Source organism: Melanerpes formicivorus, unplaced genomic scaffold (genome assembly GCF_026170545.1).
Source record: "Melanerpes formicivorus ecotype bairdi unplaced genomic scaffold, bMelFor1.0.p_v2 SCAF_29, whole genome shotgun sequence".
NCBI lineage: Eukaryota > Metazoa > Chordata > Aves > Piciformes > Picidae > Melanerpes > Melanerpes formicivorus.
The window spans coordinates 5980405-5999326 of record NW_027142381.1 but is presented as its reverse complement, the minus strand read 5'-3'; the positions used below and the strand labels follow the sequence as shown (position 1 = coordinate 5999326).

The window sequence follows — 18922 nt, the reverse complement described above, 5'->3', positions numbered from 1 at the left end:
GGTTATTTGTGAGAACTAATCACTAACAAGCTCCTAAAATACATCCTTATTTTCAGCTTAGTGCAGTAACTGTTTTTAGAAGAGAACAGACCATGTAGGCTGAAACCTGCAACTGCTGCTAGCTGCACCCCACCCTGAAGACATGTGAATCCATGCTGCAAACTGCACAGGCTCAGTTTCAGGTCACAATCTCCAGTTTCACCTGAGTGACTTTTCCTCCCAAAATATATGGTGACTAACACAAAATCTAGTGTGACTAAAGGCCTGGGAGTGGCTGTGATCAGGAGCTACAGATGAGCAGAACATGCTGGCATGGGCCAGAATTTGTCACACAGTGTATTAAAGAGGCTCCATTAGGATGAGTAGCCAGTATAAAGGTCCACATGAAAAATAACAGGAAATTGTAACTCAGTGCCCTTTCCAGAGTCTTCACCAGAGGTGCTGAGCTACAGGATTGCTATGCAAGTTCTGGTATGTGCCATCTCAGGGAGCAGCCTACACACTGTAGTCACATGTTTTGAAGGCTGTTCTCCAGACCAGAGCGTGCTGATAGCAGTTTCATCGCTGTCTTGCTGCTTTGCTGTATTCCTGGATGAGGCATGGCCCTTTGGTGCCTCTTCTACCCAACAGGCTGTCAGCTCACTTGTTTACATCTTCCCCTAGTCTCCTACTTTAGAAAAGCAAGACATTAACTGCTCTTTAAAATACAAATTCTTGATTATAACTCAGACAAAAATAAACCTCCAATCTCCAGTCCTGCAACACTGGGCACAAAGAGTCATCCTTGGAGTGATTTTCTTTTTATCTCAGTCAAATGTGAGTTGGACACCTACAAACTTTGTATTTCTCCCCTGTACTGAATAGTTCTACTGGAAAAACAGCATTGTCTTTCAGGTGTCCAAGAATAAGCTTTTCTAAACTATTTACCATGAGGGGTGATTTCACCTTCTCCTTGCTCTGAGGTTTGTTTTTATTGTGTGGGGGTTTTGTTGTTGGTTGGTTGGTTGGTTGGGTGTTTTGTTTTGTTTTGTTTTCAAAGGTATCTTCTATGTTGTTTATTTTCCTCCATAAGACTTTGTTGGCAGAATCTGGGGAAAGTTCTCTGGTGGGTGTTGAATTAGAGTCCATTTCTCTGCAGGGCTGCCATTCTGATTTCAAACCTCGGGAAGAGTAGGTGCACCCCTGAAGGTGCATGCCGATACACTGTGGTGTTGTTGAACACAATCTGTTTCTCAGGGTGGGTGCATAGCAGAGATGTGAAACAATAAACTCCTAACAGCAGCACCTCGGGTCCGCAAAGCACCTTGCCATCCTTGAACGCATGCGGCGTGATCTGATAATAATTAAAGGAAAGCTCTCACGCTAATGCCGGGGGCTATCTGGCATGTTTGTCGTCACACGGACGCCGGCAGCGGGGTGTCCTATGTGGCCCTGCTGTTAACCTCCGGCCGGGCCAACCCCGAGCCACTTGAGCGCCGCTGCGACGTTACGGCGCCCCCTGGCGGACGCGGCGCAGCACGGCTCGGCGGCGCATGGGGCGAACTACGGCGGGCAGCGCACGGCGGTCCCGGCGGGGCAGCCAGGCCGCCAGCAGCTCCCCCACGGGTCGGGGGCGCCGGAGCCGAGCAAAGAAGGCAGGCGGAGCCCCGGCCGGCCCGGGGACTCAGGCACAGCCCCCCGGCCCTTTCGATCTAGGGGCGCAGAGCGAGCGCTGGTCCGCCTTCCAGGAGTGGCACCGGCTGAGCTGCGAGGAGGCGGCGCGGCTGCTGCTGGTTTATGTTCCCTATTGCATGAGGAATGTACTTGAACTGCTGCTCATCTTTCCTTTTCACCACTGTAATCAAATACCATTGTAAGAAATGGTATTTGTTATAATCGAGGAGTATTTTAAAATGACTGAACTGGAAGGAGTCCAATCAAAATATAAGACCATGTCCCCAGGTGTGGATAAATTCTGCTCCAACATTAGTAATGGTAAACAGGTTGAATTAGTAATTAGGCCTATAAATGTACCAAATGTAAATTGGGTTGTTGGAACAATTGTTACATTGATAATTTGAAAGTGATTAGGACAGAGGAATCCAATTATGATCTAATTAGGAACTCCCTTTTGTAGTTTTCTCTCCAGGTTGTTGTTTTTTTATTCATCTATGTTCTTTGTGTTAAAGCACCAAAATCTGTGTTCAGCTAGTGAGACCACAGAGACTGCAATACATGCAACCAGAGTTAAAGGACCGGTGGTTCCACCCACTGAATGGACTGTGGTATGTGGAGCCTCAAAAAGAAGTGAAGTGAGTTAAGAGGTGGGGAAGGGCTGTAGAAAACGTAAACAATGTGAAAGTAACATTTGTAGCTGACGTTTATTTACAAACCGAGAACCAGCAGCAGTAATCCCTTCATTTACAAAGCGCTCAAGGTCGTTCGTGACTGAGCAGCCGAAGCTGGAACTTGGCGTGTTTTGTACTTGAGTGTGCAGCTCATCTGAAAGATGGTCGCACCCTCGGGTGCAGCACAAGATGGAGGGTTGGCTCCTGGTTGGTGTAGTCAGACAGGGTGCGACCATCTTGCAGCTGCTTTCCAGCAGATACCAGTCTCTGCTGATCGGGGGGGAATGCCTTTTTTGTTCTGTATCTTGGCCTTCACATTCTTAATGCTGTCATTTCTACAACCATTCTCCCTCCCTTGACTCGCTGAGGCTTGGTATTCCATGGTTTTCTACGATGAGTCACATTGTTTCTGAGCAGCCAGCTCACAGACGCCCCCACACCCCCACACCCCCCCAAGCGCTACGGCAGTCTCCGCCCTCCTGCAAGTCTGCAGCAGGACTTCCCGGTGGTTAACTCAGAAAGTAACTCAGCAACCTGCTTCCAGGAGCCAGCCACAATCTTGCGTAACGCAGCTGCCTCTTTAGGAAGCAGTTTGACTTTTTTGCCTTCAATGACGTAGTTAGAGCAGTGAGGTGGGAGGGGACGATAACGTCAGAAGCTGTGACTGTTTTCCCCAGAAACAGATTTCTGAGTCGCTGGCTGGGACAACAGAATTCTGCTGTTGTCATTGCTGCAGTTGGCCATGGGGAAGTCCTTGGTCAGTTGGGTGGAAAGGAGGCTGCAAGCAGGGGGGAAGGGTGGTCTGGGCACTGGCTAGTCAGAGGCAATGTCAGGAGCGTTATGCAAATAGTTAATACAGAGGCATAAAAAGAGATTGCTTGAGATACTGACAGAGATTATACATCAATAAGTAGCTGCAGCTGAAAGATTTGTATGTTTTGCAAGACCGTGACCCTGGAAGTGGAACCCAGTGACACCATTGAGAATGTGAGGGCCAAGATCCAGGACAAGGAAGGCATTCCTCCAGATCAGCAGAGGCTGATCTTTGCTGGCAAGCAGCTGGAGGATGGTCGCACCGTCTCCGACTACAACATCCAGAAGGAGTCCAATCTCCACCTTGTCCTGCATCTGAGGGGGCATGCAGATCTTTGTGAAGACCCTCACAGGCAAGACCATCACCCTGGAGGTGGAGCCCAGTGACACGATTGAGAATGTGAAGGCCAAGATCCAGGCCTCCCCACATCCACCAGGCGGGTCACCTGATCATAGAAGGAGATCAGGTTGGTCAGGCAGGACCTGCCCTTCCTAAATCCATACTGGCTGGGCCTGATCCCTTGGCCATCCTCCAAGTACTGTGTGATTGCATTCAAGATGACCTGTTCCATAATCTTGCCTGGCACTGAGGTCAGGCTAATAGGCCTATAATTCCCTGGCTCATCCAACCGGCCCTTCTTATGGATGGGCACAACGTTGGCCAGCTTCCAGTCTTCTGAGACCTCTCCAGTGAGCCAGGACTGCTGAAAAATGATGAATAGGTGCTTGGCCAGCTCATTTGCCAGCTTTCTCAGCACCCTAGGATGGATCCCATCTGGTCCCATGGACTTGTGGGGATCCAAGCTGCTGAGGAGAGCTCCAACCACCTGCTCATGGAACATAGGGAAACTGTGCAGCTCCCTGGCTCCTTCTGCCAGCTCTGCAGGCCAGCTGTCTGGAAGACGTTCTGTCCTGCTAGTAAAAATTGAGGCAAAGAAGGTGTTAAGTATCTCTGCCTTTTCCTCATCCTTTGATACAACACTTCCTTCCATGTCAACCAAGGAGTGGAGATTGTCCTTGCCCTTCCTCCTGCTATTAATATATTTGTAGAAGGACGTTTTGCTGTCCTTCACAGCAGAGGCCAGTTTAAGCTCCAAATGTGCTTTTGCTTCCCTAATTTTCTTCCTGCATGATTTGGCAACATCCTTAAACATTCTGTGGGTTGCCTCACCTTTCTTCCAAAGATGATACACTCTCTTTTTTTCCCTTAGTTCTATTAAAAGTTCATTAACCATCCAGGCTGGCCGTCTGCCCCGGTGGCTCATCTTCCGGCACATTGGCACAGCCTGTTCCTGCGCCTTCAACAATTCTTCCTTGAAGCAGGTCCAGCCCTCCTGGACCCCTTTATTTTTAAGGGCTTTATCCCAAGGAACACGCTGAATTAGTTCCTTGAGTAACCTGAAGTCTGCCCTCCAGAAGTCCAGAGTGGAGGTCTTCTTGCTGCCCCTCTTGGCTTGACCGAATACTGAAAATTCAATTATCTCATGGTCACTGGCCCCTAAACACTCTCCAACCACCACATCACCCACCAACCCTTCCCTATTGGTGAAGAGGAGGTCAAGCATAGCCTTGCCTCTGGTAGGCTCTCGCAGCACCTGGGATAAGAAGCTGTCCTCCATTCACTGTGAGAACCTCCTAGACTGTCTCCTCTCTGCTGTGTTGAGATCCCAGCAGATGTCAGGCAGGTTGAAGTCGCCCAGGAGAACAAGGTCAGGAGATCTTGAGACAGCCTCAAGCTGCCTATAGAATGCTTCATCAACATCTTTTTCCTGGTTGGGTGGTCTATAACAGACTCCAACTAGGATGTCTGCCCTGCCGGTCTTCCCTCTAATTCTTACCCACAAGCACTCAACCTGATCGTCCCTAATCTCCATCTCAATGGCATCTAGTGCCTCCTTGATGTACAGGGCCACCCCTCAACCCCTTCTTCCTTGCCTGTCTCTCCTGAAGAGCCTGTAGCTATCACTTGCAGCACTCCAGTCATGTGAGTCGTCCCACCACGTCTCTGTAATGGCAACTACATCATAACCTTCCTGCTGCAACAAGACTTCCAACTCCTCTTGTTTGTTACCCATGCTTCATGCATTAGTGTACATGCACTGCAGCTGGGCTGCTGGTTTCACCTCTGACTCTAGCTTATCGCCCCCAGACTCTTGCCTGAGGGGACTAGTTTCAGCCCCTTCCCCCTTCGAAACTAGTTTAAAGCCCTGTTGATGAGACCTGCCAATTCCCTTCCCAGAATCTTTTTACCTTTGGGGGACAGGCCATTCTCATATACTGTGACCTTTCCCCTTCTCTGGGACAGATGTACTCCATCTGTTGCCAGCTGACCTGGTGCATTAGAAAGATCTGCTGCTGATCTGCAAAACATACAAATCTTTCAGCTGCAGCTACTTATTGATGTATCATCTCTGTCAGTATCTCAAGCAATCTCTTTTTATGCCTCTGTATTAACTATTCACGTAACGCTCCTGACATTGCCTCTGACTAGCCAGTGCCCAGACCACCCTTCCCCCCTGCTTGCTGCCTCCTTTCCACCTAACTGACCAAGGACTTCCCCATGGCCAACTGCAGCAATGACAACAGCAGAATTCTGTTGTCCCAGCCAGCGACTCAGCAACCTGCTTCTGGGGAAAACAGTCACAGCTTCTGACGTTGTTATTGTCCCCTCCCACCTCAGTTCTCAAGAACACAATTCACAGATCCTGCACAATTCCTCGCTGGCCCCCCTCTCCAAAAATAAAAATCTCCAGTCATTCAGCCATCTAAACCTCTCTGCCCAGAACTGTCTTTCTCCCCCTTCCAACCACCTGCACACTCCCATTGCTTAATTTACATCTCTGCTTTGTTGCTCCTCGGCAGCGTCCTCCCTGTTCCACTACTGTGACAGCAACTGATAGCCCTGCCCACATTTATGCACTTCTCCCAAACAAGCCCCAGTCTCCAAAGCAAACACCTCCATCTGCTCCCAAGAGAGTCCCAAGTAGATGACCACTTAAAGACGACTCTATCCCTCCTCCACTTCCATCCACCTCCTCAAGCAATTCCAGATGAAGGGTCTGAGGTCCCACACTAGGACTCCAAGGATGCCTCTGCTGTTTCAGAACACAGATCTGCTACTGGAAACTACTTTGGGAGGCAGGGGGACACACATGTAAGCAGTGGAAGTGATTAGAAAGTTACACTTTGGAAGGGGAAAAGGGAACAGTTTTTCTAGGCTGGAATGTGGAGTTGATGCTTGTCTAGCAGTACTTGGGGAAGAGGGTGGGATGGCCAAGGAAAAAAAATTGTGGTGAGCCTTTTTGCTCTAACTACGTCATTGAAGGCAAGAAAGTCAAACTGCTTCCTAAAGAGGCGGCTGCGTTACAAAGATTGTGGCTGGTTCCTGGAAGCAGGTTGCTGAGACACTTTCCGAGTTAACCACCGGGAAGTCCTGCTGCAGCCTTGCAGGAGGGCGGAGACTGCCGTAGCACTTGGGGGGTTGTGGGGGTGGTGGGGGCGTCTGTGAGCTGGCTGCTCAGAAACAATGTGACTCATCCTAGAAAACCATGGAATACCAAGCCTCAGAAACTCTCCGCGAGTCAAGGGAGGGAGAATGGTTGTAGAAATGACAGCATTAAGAATGTGAAGGCCAAGATACAGAACAAAAAAGGCATTCCCCCCCGACCAGCAGAGACTGGTATCTGCTGGAAAGCAGCTGCAAGATGGTCGCACCCCGTCTGACTGCACCAACCAGGAGCCAACCCTCCATCTTGTGCTGCGCCCGAGCGTGCAGATTATGATCTAATTAGGAACTCTCTTTTGTAGTTTTCTCTCCAGGTTGTTTTTTTATTCATCTATGTTCTTTGTGTTGAAGCACCAAAAATTGTGTTCAGCTAGTGGGACCACAGAGACTGCAATAACATGCAACCAGAGTTAAAGGACTGGTGGTTCTACCCCCTGAATGGACTGTGGTACCCCAAATGGAGGACCTAAAGATGGTCATGAGATGAGTTCCAGTATCAGAATAGGAGTCGTAATGATCCTTGCCTGAACACAAACTAAAACCAGGTCGGGGTTCGAAATTGGTACAACCTCCCTGGACAAGGGAAGGGGACTTGGTCCAAGCAGAGCATTGGTGGGGATTGAAGGAGGCAAGACCGGGCAGACCTCTGTAATTGCCACGAAGAAGATCTAGAACCATGGCTGTGGGCAGCAACCCCATAGGCCATGTGAGTGGAGTTGCAAGTCAAACCGGACTCCTAATTCCCAGGATTAACCACTCGGAGGGAGAAAGTTGTCACCCAGACATTGGTGTATATATACCATACCCACTCCCTGTGTATGGTACCTATTAAAGTAAAAGAGGAAATATTTTCAGGCAAAGAACATCAGTTATTATCCCATTTCTTTTACCAGGAAGTTGAAATTGGAATCCTTTTGCTTGTTTTCAAACTGTTGCCAAGTTAGATTATTATGGCTCAAGCCAAATGTAGTAGAAAGAAGGGGAGGGATTGTGAGAAATTGCTTTTAGTATTTGGCATTCTCAAGGGGAGTTACTGGGCACTGTGGGGTTCGATCATTGGGCTGATTGGTAGGTTGTGGCTGTATTGTGTGGGGTTCGTTCTTGTGTATTGGGAGAGAAAGGTGAGAGGCCAACACGTCTAAAGACTGGCCAGGTCAAAAGTGCAGGTTTTGTCTCAGCCCTGATGGAGAGGGAAGGGAGCATGCTGGGCAATATATGAATATGTAGGTTTGAATATATGAATATGTATGTTTGCCGTCTATGTAAGTTCAACTCATGTTGTTATGGAGCACCTCTAGCAAACTCGCTCTGCGCCCAGCGCTGTGTTGCCTTTATTTTATAATAAACTGGCTATAAATTTCAGCAGTGAGTTCGTTCCTCACAATCTGAAAGACAATGCTGGTTTTTCAAGTAGAACTATTCAGTACAGAGGAGAAATACAAAGTTTGTAGGTGTCCAACTCACATTTGACTGAGATAAAAAGAAAATCACTCCAAGGATGACTCTTTGTGCCCAGTATTGCAGGACTGGAGATTGGAGATTTATTTTGTCTGAGTTATAATCAAGAATTTGTATTTTAAAGAGCAGTTAATGTCTTGCTTTTCTAAAGTAGGAGACTAGGGGAAGATGTAAACAAGTGAGCTGACAGCCTGTTGGGTAGAAGAGGCACCAAAGGGCCATGCCTCATCCAGGAATACAGCAAAGCAGCAAGACAGCGATGAAACTGCTATCAGCACGCTCTGGTCTGGAGAACAGCTTTCAAAACATGTGACTACAGTGTGTAGGCTGCTTCCTGAGATGGCACATACCAGAACTTGCACAGCAGTCCTGTAGCTCAGCACCTCTGGTGAAGACTCTGGAAAGGGCACTGAGTTACAATTTCCTGTTATTTTTCATGTGGACCTTTATACTGGCTACTCATCCTAATGGAGCCTTTTTAATACATTCTGTGTGACAAATTCTGGCCCATGCCAGCATGTTCTGTTCATCTGTAGCTCCTGATCACAGCCACTCCAAGGCCTTTAGCCACACTAGATTTTGTGTTAGTCACCATATATTTTGAAATAAGAGTGAGTGGAGAGAGAGGAAGGCAAGTTATTTGCGTAACTGTAATCTTTTACTTGGAACTACTTTGTGAGGTGAATAGATAAGTTACGTCACGTCAAGGGGGCGGCGTCAGCCTGCGAGGGACCGCATAAATAGGGCTGGGGCTGCATCTCTTGGCAGATTTCTGCTGGCGTAGAAATATTCGAGACTTACTGATCCGCAACGCGCAGGGCCGAAGGACGTGAGTTGAGCAGTGGGGGCTCGTAGGGGGCTGGAAGGGGAAAGCCCAGCAGCGTCTCTGGGCAGAAAGGCAGGGGTGGGTGCTTGGCAGGCAGTGTTTTTCGTTGGGAGAGGGCGAGAAAGAGGTGCGCAGGGGCTAGGCGTACACCGACGAGGCGGACGGGGAGAGGGTGTTCTGCCCATAGGAAAAGGAGGTAGCATTGCGATCGCGGAGGCTGCGCTTGCCTTCCCCAGAAGCGGGTTGCTGAGTCACTGCCTGGGGCAAGCAGCTCTGCGTTCGTGTCGCAGTTGGCCAGTGGGGAGGCTGCAGTGACGCCCCCCAGCGCCGCAGTGCTGCAGCGGGGATCTGGCCTGGTGAGACGTAATGTCGATCCATAGAATGCGGAGCCTCAAAAAGAAGTGAAGTGAGTTAAGAGGTGGAGAATGGCTGTGGAAAACGTAAGCAATGCGAAAGTAACAGTTGCAGATGGCGTTTATTTACAAACCGAGAACCAGCAGCAGTAATCCCTTCATTTATAAAGCGCTCAAAGTCGTACGTGACTGAGCAGCCGAAGCTGGAACTTGGCGTGTTTTGTACTGTAGTGTGCAGCTCATCTGAAAGATGGTCGCACCCTCAGGCACAGCACAAGATGGAGGGTTGGCTCCTGGTTGGTGTAGTCAGACGGGGTGCGACCATCTTGCAGCTGCTTTCCAGAAGATACCAGTCTCTGCTGGTCGGGGGGGAATGCCTCTTTTGTTCTGTATCTTGGCCTTCACATTCTTAATGCTGTCATTTCTACAGCCATTCTCCCTCCCTTGACTCGCTGAGGCTCGGTATTCCATGGTTTTCTACGAGGAATCACACTGTTTCTGAGCAGCCAGCTCACAGATGCCCCCAAACCCCCACACTACCCCAAGAGCTACGGCAGTCTCCGCCCTTCTTCAAGGCTGCAGAAGGACTTCCCAGTGGTTAACTCGGAAAGTGACTCAGCAACCTGCTTCCAGGAACCAGCCACAATCTTTGTAACGCAGCCCCTCTTTAGGAAGCAGTTTGATTTTTTTTGCCTTAAATGACATAGTTAGAGCAGTGAGGTGGGAGGGGACGATAACGTCAGAAGCTGTGCCTGTTTTCCCTAGAAGCAGATTGCTGAGTCGCTGGCTGGGTCAACAGAATTCTGCTGTTGTCATTGCTGCAGTAGGCCATGGGGAAGTCCTTGGTCAGTTGGGTGGAAAGGAGGCTGCAAGCGGGGGGGCAGGATGGTCAGGGCACTGGCTAGTCAGAGGCAATGTCAGGAGCATTACGCAAATATTTAATACAGAGGCATAAAAAGAGATTGGTTGACATACTGACAGAGATGATACATCAATAAGTAGCTGCAGCTGAAAGATTTGTATGTTTTGCAGATCAACATGCAGATCTTTGTGAAGACCCTGACAGCAAGACCATGACCCTGGAAGTGGAAGGAAGTGATGCCATTGAGAAAGTGAGGACCAAGATCCAGGACAAGGAAGGCATTCCTCCAGATGAGGAGAGGCTGATCTTTGCTGGCAAGCAACTGGAGGATGGTCACTCCCGCTCCGACTACAACATCCAGACGGAGTCCACCCTCCACCTTGTCCTGCATCTGAGAGGGGGCATGTAGATCTTTGTGAAGACCCTGACAGCAAGACCATGACCCCAGAAGTGGAAGGCAGTGATGCCACTGAAAAAGTGAGGGCCAAGATCCGGGACAAGGAAGGCATTCCTCCAGATCAGCAGCGGCTGATCTTTGCTGGCAAGCAGCTGGAGGATGGTCGCACCCTCTCCGACTACAACATCCAGAAGGAGTCCACCCTGCATCTTGTCCTGCGTCTGAGGGGGGGCATGCAGATCTTTGTGAAGACCCCCACAGGCAAGACCATCAACCTGGAGGTGGAACGCACTGACCCCATTGAGAATGTGAGGGCCAAGATCCAGGACAGGGAAGGCATTCCTCCAGATCAGCAGAGGCTGATCTTTGCTGGCAAGCAGCTGGAGGATGGTTGCGCCCTCTCCGACTACAACATCCAGAAGGAGTCCACCCTCCACCTTGTGCTGCGTCTGAGAGGGGGCATGCAGATCTTTGTGAAGACCCTCACAGGCAAGACCATCACCGTGGAGGTGGAACGCACTGGCCCCATTGAGAATGTGAAGGCCAAGATCCAGGACAAGGAAGGCATTCCTCCAGATCAGCAGAGGCTGATCTTTGCTGGCAAGCAGCTGAAGGATGGTCGCACCCTCTCCGACTACAACATCCAGAAGGAGTCCACCCTCCACCTTGTCCTGCGTCTGAGAGGGGGCATGCAGATCTTTGTGAAGACCCTCACAGGCAAGACCATCACCCTGGAGGTGGAACGCACTGACCCCATTGAGAATGTGAAGGCCAAGATCCAGGACAAGGAAGGCATTCCTCCAGATCAGCAGAGGCTGATCTTTGCTGGCAAGCAGCTGGAGGATGGTCGCACCCTCTCCGACTACAACATCCAGAAGGAGTCCACCCTCCACCTTGTGCTGCGTCTGAGAGGGGGCATGCAGATCTTTGTGAAGACCCTCACAGGCAAGACCATCACCGTGGAGGTGGAACGCACTGGCCCCATTGAGAAAGTGAGGGCCAAGATCCAGGACAAGGAAGGCATTCCTCCAGATCAGCAGTGGCTGATTTTTCTGGCAAGCAGTGGAGGATGCTTGGCCTTCCTTGTCCTGGATCTTGGCCTTCACATTCTCAATGGGGTCAGTGCGTTCCACCTCCAGGGTGATGGCCTTGCCTGTGAGGGTCTTCACAAAGATCTGCATGCCCCCCCTCAGACGCAGGACAAGGTGGAGGGTGGACTCCTTCTGGATGTTGTAGTCGGAGAGGGTGCGGCCATCCTCCAGCTGCTTGCCAGCAAAGATCAGCCCCTGCTGATCTGGAGGAATGCCTTCCTTGTCCTGGATCTTGGCCTTCACATTCTCAATGGGGTCAGTGCGTTCCACCTCCAGGGTGATGGCCTTGCCTGTGAGGGTCTTCACAAAGATCTGCATGACGCCCTCAGACGCAGGACAAGGTGGAGTGTGGACTCCTGGATGTTGTAGTCGGAGAGGGTGCGACCATCCTCCAGCTGCTTGCCAGCAAAGATCAGCCTCTGCTGATCTGGAGGAATGCCTTCCTTGTCCTGGATCTTGGCCTTCACATTCTCAATGGGGTCACTGGGCTCCACCTCCAGGGTGATGGTCTTGCCAGTCAAGGGTCTTCACAAAGATCTGCATGCCCCTCTCAGACGCAGGACAAGGTGGAGGGTGGACTCCTTCTGGATGTTGTAGTCGGAGAGGGTGCGACCATCCTCCAGCTGCTTGCCAGCAAAGATCAGCCTCTGCTGATCAGGAGGAATGCCTTCCTTGTCCTGGATCTTGGCCTTCACATTCTCAATGGGGTCAGTGCGTTCCACCTCCAGGGTGATGGTCTTGCCTGTGAGGGTCATCACAAAGATCTGCATGCCCCCTCTCAGATGCAGGACAAGGTGGAGGGTGGACTCCTTCTGGATGTTGTAGTCGGAGAGGGTGCAACCATCCTCCAGTTGCTTGCCAGCAAAGATCAGCCTCTGCTGATCTGGAGGAATGCCTTCCTTGTCCTGGATCTTGGCCCTCACTTTCTCAAGGGTGTCACTGGGTTCCACCTCCAGTATGATGGTCTTGCCTGTGAGGGTCTTCACAAAGATTACATATAATAAACCAGGTTGGAAGAGACCTTCAAGATCATCGTGTCCAACCCATCAACCAAGCCAACCCACCTAAACAACTCACCCATGGCATCCAGCACCCCATCAAGTCTGCTCCTTAAAACCTCCAATGACGGCAACTCCACCACCTCCCCAGGCAGCCCATTCCAATGGGCAATCACTCTCTCTGTATAGAACTTCTTCCTAACATCCAATCTAAACCTCCCCTCGCGCAGCGTGGGACTGTGTCCTCCTGTTCTGGTACTGGCTGCCTGGGACAAGAGACCAACCTCTGCCTGTCTACAACCTCCCTTTAGGTAGTTGCAGAGAGTAAAAGGGTCACCCCTGAGTCTCCTCCAGGGTAAGCAAACCCAGCTCCCTCAGCCTCTCCTCATAGGTCTTGTGTTCCAAACCTCTCACCAACTTCGTTGCCCTTCTCTGGACTCGCTCCAGCAAGTCAACCTCCTTCCTAAACTGAGGGGCCCAGAAATGGACACAGTACTCGAGGTGCGGCCTAACCAGTGCTGAGCACAGGACAGAATGACCTCCCTGCTCCTGCTGGCCACACTGTTCTTGATGCAGGCCAGGATGCCATTGGCCCTCTTGGCTGCCTGGGCCCACTGCAGGCTCATGTTCAGCCTACCATCAACTAGTACCCCCAGGTCCCTCTCCACCTGGCTGCTCTCCAGCCACTCTGACCCTAGCCTGTAGCTCTGCATGGGGTTGCTGTGGCCAATGTGCAGAACCCAGCACTTGGATGTGTTAAATCTCATGCCGTTGGACTCTGCCCATCTGTCCAGCCTGTCAAGGTCCCTCTGCAGAGCCTCTCTACCCTCCAGCAGATCAACTCCTGCCCCCAGCTTGGTGTTGTCAGCAAATTTACTGATGATGGACTCAATGCCCTCATCCAGATCATCAATAAAGATGTTAAAGAGCACAGGGCCCAGCACTGATCCTTGGGGCACACCACTAGTGACTGGCCGCCAGCTGGCTGTGGCACCATTCACCACCACTCTCTGGGCTCGGCCCTCCAGCCAGTTCCTAACCTATCGCAGTGTGCTCCCATCCAAGCCAGGGGCTGACAGCTTGGCCAGGAGTTTGCTATGGGGGACGGTCTCAAAGGCCTTGCTGAGGTCCAGGTAGACTACATCCACAGCCCTGACCACATCCACAGGCCTCCCCACATCCACCAGGCGGGTCACCTGATCGTAGAAGGAGATTAAGTTGGTCAGGCAGGACCTGCCCTTCCTAAATCCATGCTGGCTAGGCCTGATCCCTTGGCCATCCTGCAAGTGCTGTGTGACTGCACTCAGGATGACCTGCTCCATAATCTTGCCTGGCACTGGGGTCAGGCTGACAGGCCTATAATTCCCTGGCTCATCCAACCAGCCCTTCTTGTGGATGGGCACAACACTGGCCAGCTTCCAGTCTTCTGGGACATCTCCAGTGAGCCAGGACTGCTGAAAAATGATGGAGAGTGGCTTGGCCAGCTCATTTGCCAGCTCTCTCAGCACCCTATGATGGATCTAAACCTCTCTGCCCAGAGCTGTCTTTCGCCCCCTTCCAATCACCTGAACACTCCCATTGCTTAATTTACATCTCTGCTTTGTTGTTCCTTGGCAGCCTCCTCCCTGTTCCACTACTGTGACAGCAACTGATAGCCCTGCCCACATTTATGCACCTCTCCCAAACAAGCCCCAGCCTCCAAAGCAAACAGCTCCATCTGCTCCCAAGAGAGTCCCAAGTAGATGACCACTTAAAGACGACTCTATCCCTACTCCACTTCCATCCACCTCCTCAGGCAATTCCAGACAAAGGGTCTGAGGTCCCACACTAGGACTCCGAGGATACCTCTGCTGTTTCAGAACACAGATCTGCTACTGGAAACTACTTTGGGAGGCAGGGGGACACACATGCAAGCGGTGGAAGTGATTAGAAAGTTACACTTTGGAAGGGGAAAAGGGAACAGTTTTTCTAGGCTGGAATGTGGAGTTGATGCTTGTCTAGCAGTACTTGGGGAAGAGGGTGGGATGGCCAAGGAAAATAAATTGTGGTGAGCCTTTTTGCTCTAACTACGTCATTGAAGGCAAGAAAGTCAAACTGCTTCCTAAAGAGGCGGCTGCGTTACAAAGATTGTGGCTGGTTCCTGGAAGCAGGTTGCTGAGACACTTTCCGAGTTAACCACCGGGAAGTCCTGCTGCAGCCTTGCAGGAGGGCGGAGACTGCCGTAGCACTTGGGGGGTTGTGGGGGTGGTGGGGGCGTCTGTGAGCTGGCTGCTCAGAAACAATGTGATTCCTCGTAGAAAACCATGGAACACCGAGCCTCAGAAACTCTCCGCGAGTCAAGGGAGGGAGAATGGTTGTAGAAATGACAGCATTAAGAATGTGAAGGCCAAGATACAGAACAAAAGAGGCATTCCCCCCCGACCAGCAGAGACTGGTATCTGCTGGAAAGCAGCTGCAAGATGGTCGCACCCCGTCTGACTACACCAACCAGGAGCCAACCCTCCATCTTGTGCTGCGCCCGAGGGTGCGACCATCTTTCAGATGAGCTGCACACTACAGTACAAAACACGCCAAGTTCCAGCTTCGGCTGCTCAGTCACGAACGACCTTGAGCGCTTTGTAAATGAAGGGATTACTGCTGCTGGTTCTCGGTTTGTAAATAAACGCCATCTGCAACTGTTATTTTCGTATTGCTTACGTTTTCCACAGCCCTTCCCCACCTCTTAACTCACTTCACTTCTTTTTGAGGCTCTGTATTCTATGGATCGCCACTGCCTCTCACCAGCCCAGACCCCCGTCCCCGCTGCAGCACTGCGGCGCTGGGGGGCGTCACTGCAGCCTCCCCGCTGGCCAACTGCGACACGAACGCGGAGCTGCTTTTCCCTAGGCAGTGACTCAGCAACCCGCTTCTGGGGAAGGCAAGCGCAGCCTCCGCGATCGCGATGCTACCTCCTTTTTCTATGGGCAGAACACCCTCCTCCCACCCGCCTCCCCGCCTGCGCAGTTCTTTCTCGCCCTCTCCCAACGAAAAACACTGCCTGCCAAGCACCCACCCCTGCCTTTCTGCCCAGAGACGCTGCTGGGCTTTCCACAGTGCTCAAGGCCTCTCACCAGCCTTGTTGCCCTTCTCTGGATACGTTCAAGTGTCTCAGTGTCCTAAACTGAGGGGCCCAGAAGACACAGCACTCAAGGTGCAGCCTAACCAATGCAGAGTACAGGGGCACAATGACTTCCCTGCTTCTCCTGGCCACACTATTCCTAATGCAGTACTGCAAAGTTAAGTGCAGATAGTTATAGAACAATCATATATAACTAAGTGTTCTGGTTTCACAGTGTTGATTAAATGTTTAGATTATGAAACATTTCTAACGTTAACATTTCTCAACACTTCGGCCCTGCGTGTTGTGGATCGGTAAGCATCCAATATTTCCACGCCAGCAGAAATCCGCTGAGGGAGGCAGCCCCTGCCCTGGGGTGGCCTCAGGCACTTATGGCAGAGCCTGCAATGGTCTGCAGGCTTAGTCCTGGCCTGTGTGCAAAAGCCGGGAAGCACAGAAGTGAGTTGGCAGAGCTGGAAAGAGATGCCCCAGTGGGCAGGCACTGGTGACTGGTGTGTCACATTTGCTGCAGGCCCTGGGCGTGCAGCCCATTTCCTGAGCCGCCCTCTGAACCAATTTCAGCCAGCTGACAACCAGCTGAAGTATTTAATGCAAGGCTGAAAAACAACCCCCCTGAACTGCTGATGTTTGACATTCAAATACCTGTTTACTTGTCCTCAGTACAGGAAGCTTTGATCAGGTTACAGAGCAGCTTCCTTCTGAGAAGTGCTGCAGAGTTGTGCTGTCTGTTAATTAAACTTTCATTATACTTTCCAGACTGGCTCTTAGCTGATGGATTCATTTAATTCTGTTAATCTGCAGTCACCATCTACATGCCCATACAGAGCCTACCTCTTATTTGAAGAAGGTGGGCTGAATACAGAGGACTAAACTACCTCTTGCCCTGCCCCTTGCCATTTTCTGTGTGTTAAACTCATGCCCTGAATGCTACACACTTCATGTCTCCACAGATCCTTCATACTACTCCAGTGATAATCATTGCCAACTTGAAAGGTGCTTCTTTAAAAGTCAGAATGCAGTGTTTATATATTTTGGGCCACATTCTGTCTCATTGTCACACATCCTTTGTGCAGAACTGTCCCCCAGGCTGAAGGTGATGGCCTTGTCACTGCATTTGTCTCAATTTCTGCTTCACCTCAGAATTTGGAAATTATTTGAGAAATTATTTGATACAGCTCTGATTATCCTTAGATGGTGTGGTAGCTGCTGTGGTTGTACAGAGCAGATGTGTTTAGCATATATGCTAGTCTTTCTCCAGCAGCTCTTGGTGTAGAAGAACCTTCAAGCAGCTGACTGTGAACTGTATATAAATAAATGCAAAGCTGACTAAAAACAGGAATCTGTCTTGTGACTGGCCTGGTGTGCAGGTGGCTCCAGCCTTTGCCAGGGCATGGGGCCTGTGGTTGGGAACACTTACTTCTTTCCAAGTGGTTTCAAAAGTAGGTCTCTGGGCAGTAGCACAAAGCAACCTACTTTTAGAAGAGAAAGAATCTGGGGTCAGAGAAATGTTTCCAAGGGATCTGTACCTTCTCGAACACAAGCTGGGTCTCTGCTTTATCTACACTGATGCCCTAGCAACTGCATGTCATTTCTACATGAGCAATGTCAAACGAAGCGATTTGCTTACCCTGTACCAGTGAAAGCTGTTAACTCTGCACTGGGAAACGCCTGCTGGCCAGATGCTGGCAGTGCAGCAGGCAACCATAGAAATGCAGGCTTGCAAGCCAGAATGCCAGCGAAATTGGTCATCAGTCACTAGGAAGCTCTCAGACTGGTTATTTGTGGGTCTCAGTTTTGAGCTTGAAGAGTCTTTCATAATAAAATAGGAAATAAATAAAAAAGGAGGAATATTTTCTTTATCCTTCTGAAACCAACCTGCATTTATCTTTATCCTGAATGCCACAGGGGAACAGAATTTAGCTTCTCAAAACGATTTCTACATTTAAATGATGCTGAACTAATTGTGGATGGGCAAAGAGAGTGATGGATTTGCAGATTTCCATGGGCTGTGTATTTCACTTTGCTCACTGGAACTGCTTTTTGCAAGTGTATGAGTGCTAGTGTCCTGTCTAGTGGAGGGGAGGTTATTTGTGAGAACTAATCACTAACAAGCTCCTAAAATACATCCCCGTTTTCAGCTTAGTGCAGTAACTGTTTTTAGAAGAGAACAGACCATGTAGGCTGAACCCTGCAACTGCTGCTAGCTGTACCCCACACTGAAGACATGTGAATCCATGCTGCAAACTGCACAGGCTCAGTTTCAGGTCACAATCTCCAGTTTCACCTGAGTGACTTTTCCTCCCAAAATATATGGTGATTAACACAAATTCTAGTGTGACTAAGGGCCTGGGAGTGGCTGTGATCAGGAGCTACAGATGAACAGAACATGCTGGCATGGGCCAGAATTTGTCACACAGAGTCTTCACCAGAGGTGCTGAGCTACAGGATTGCTATGCAAGTTCTGGTATGTGCCATCTCAGGAAGCAGCCTACACACTGTAGTCACATGTTTTGAAGGCTGTTACCCAGACCAGAGTGTGCTGATAGCAGTTTCATCGCTGTATTGCTGCTTTGCTGTATTCCTGGATGAGGCATGGCCCTTTGGTGCCTCTTCTACCCAACAGGCTGTCAGCTCACTTGTTTACATCTTCTCCTAGTCTCCTACTTTAGAAAAGCAAGACATTAACTGCTCTTTAAAATACAAATTCTTGATTATAACTCAGACAAAATAAATCTCCAATCTCCAGTCCTGCAACACTGGGCACAAAGAGTCATCCTTGGAGTGATTTTCTTTTTATCTCAGTCAAATGTGAGTTGGACACCTACAAACTTTGTATTTCTCCCCTGTACTGAATAGTTCTACTGGAAAAACAGCATTGTCTTTCAGGTGTCCAAGAATAAGCTTTTCTAAACTATTTACCATGAGGGGTGATTCCACCTTCTCCTTGCTCTGAGGTTTGTTTTTATTGTGTGTGGGTTTTGTTGTTGGTTGGTTGGGTGTTTTGTTTTGTTTTGTTTTCAAAGGTATCTTCTATGTTGTTTATTTTCCTCCATAAGACTTTGTTGGCAGAATCTGGGGAAAGTTCTCTGGTGGGTGTTGAATTAGAGTCCATTTCTCTGCAGGGCTGCCATTCTGATTTCAAACCTCGGGAAGGGTAGGTGCACCCCTGAAGGT

General features: G+C 50.0%; 3 protein-coding genes across 3 annotated transcripts; 2 read left to right on the top strand and 1 right to left on the bottom strand.

Moving 5' to 3' along the window:
* Nucleotides 1–10320: 10320 nt before the first annotated feature.
* Nucleotides 10321–10553, top strand: LOC137449325 (uncharacterized). The gene is given in 2 exon segments (XM_068154714.1): nucleotides 10321–10345; nucleotides 10348–10553. Coding segments are annotated over 2 exon segments (231 nt in total).
* On the top strand, nucleotides 10550–12659 carry LOC137449316 (polyubiquitin-G-like). Its single transcript, XM_068154703.1, has one exon. It carries the CDS (start codon nucleotides 10583–10585, stop codon nucleotides 11999–12001), a length of 1419 nt encoding a protein of 472 aa, XP_068010804.1. The 5' UTR covers nucleotides 10550–10582; the 3' UTR covers nucleotides 12002–12659.
* LOC137449324 (ubiquitin) lies at nucleotides 12102–13338 on the bottom strand. Its single transcript, XM_068154713.1, has one exon. The coding sequence runs from the start codon at nucleotides 12400–12402 to the stop codon at nucleotides 12160–12162; it is 243 nt and encodes an 80-aa protein (XP_068010814.1). The 5' UTR covers nucleotides 12403–13338; the 3' UTR covers nucleotides 12102–12159.
* Between the last annotated feature and the right edge of the window lie 5584 nt (nucleotides 13339–18922).

Excerpts from the sequence above, each read along its gene's own strand:
- LOC137449316 (XM_068154703.1), top strand. The coding sequence starts at position 10,583 with ATGACCCCAGAAGTGGAAGGCAGTGATGCCACTGAAAAAGTGAGGGCC.
- LOC137449324 (XM_068154713.1), bottom strand. The coding sequence starts at position 12,402 with ATGCAGATCTTTGTGATGACCCTCACAGGCAAGACCATCACCCTGGAG.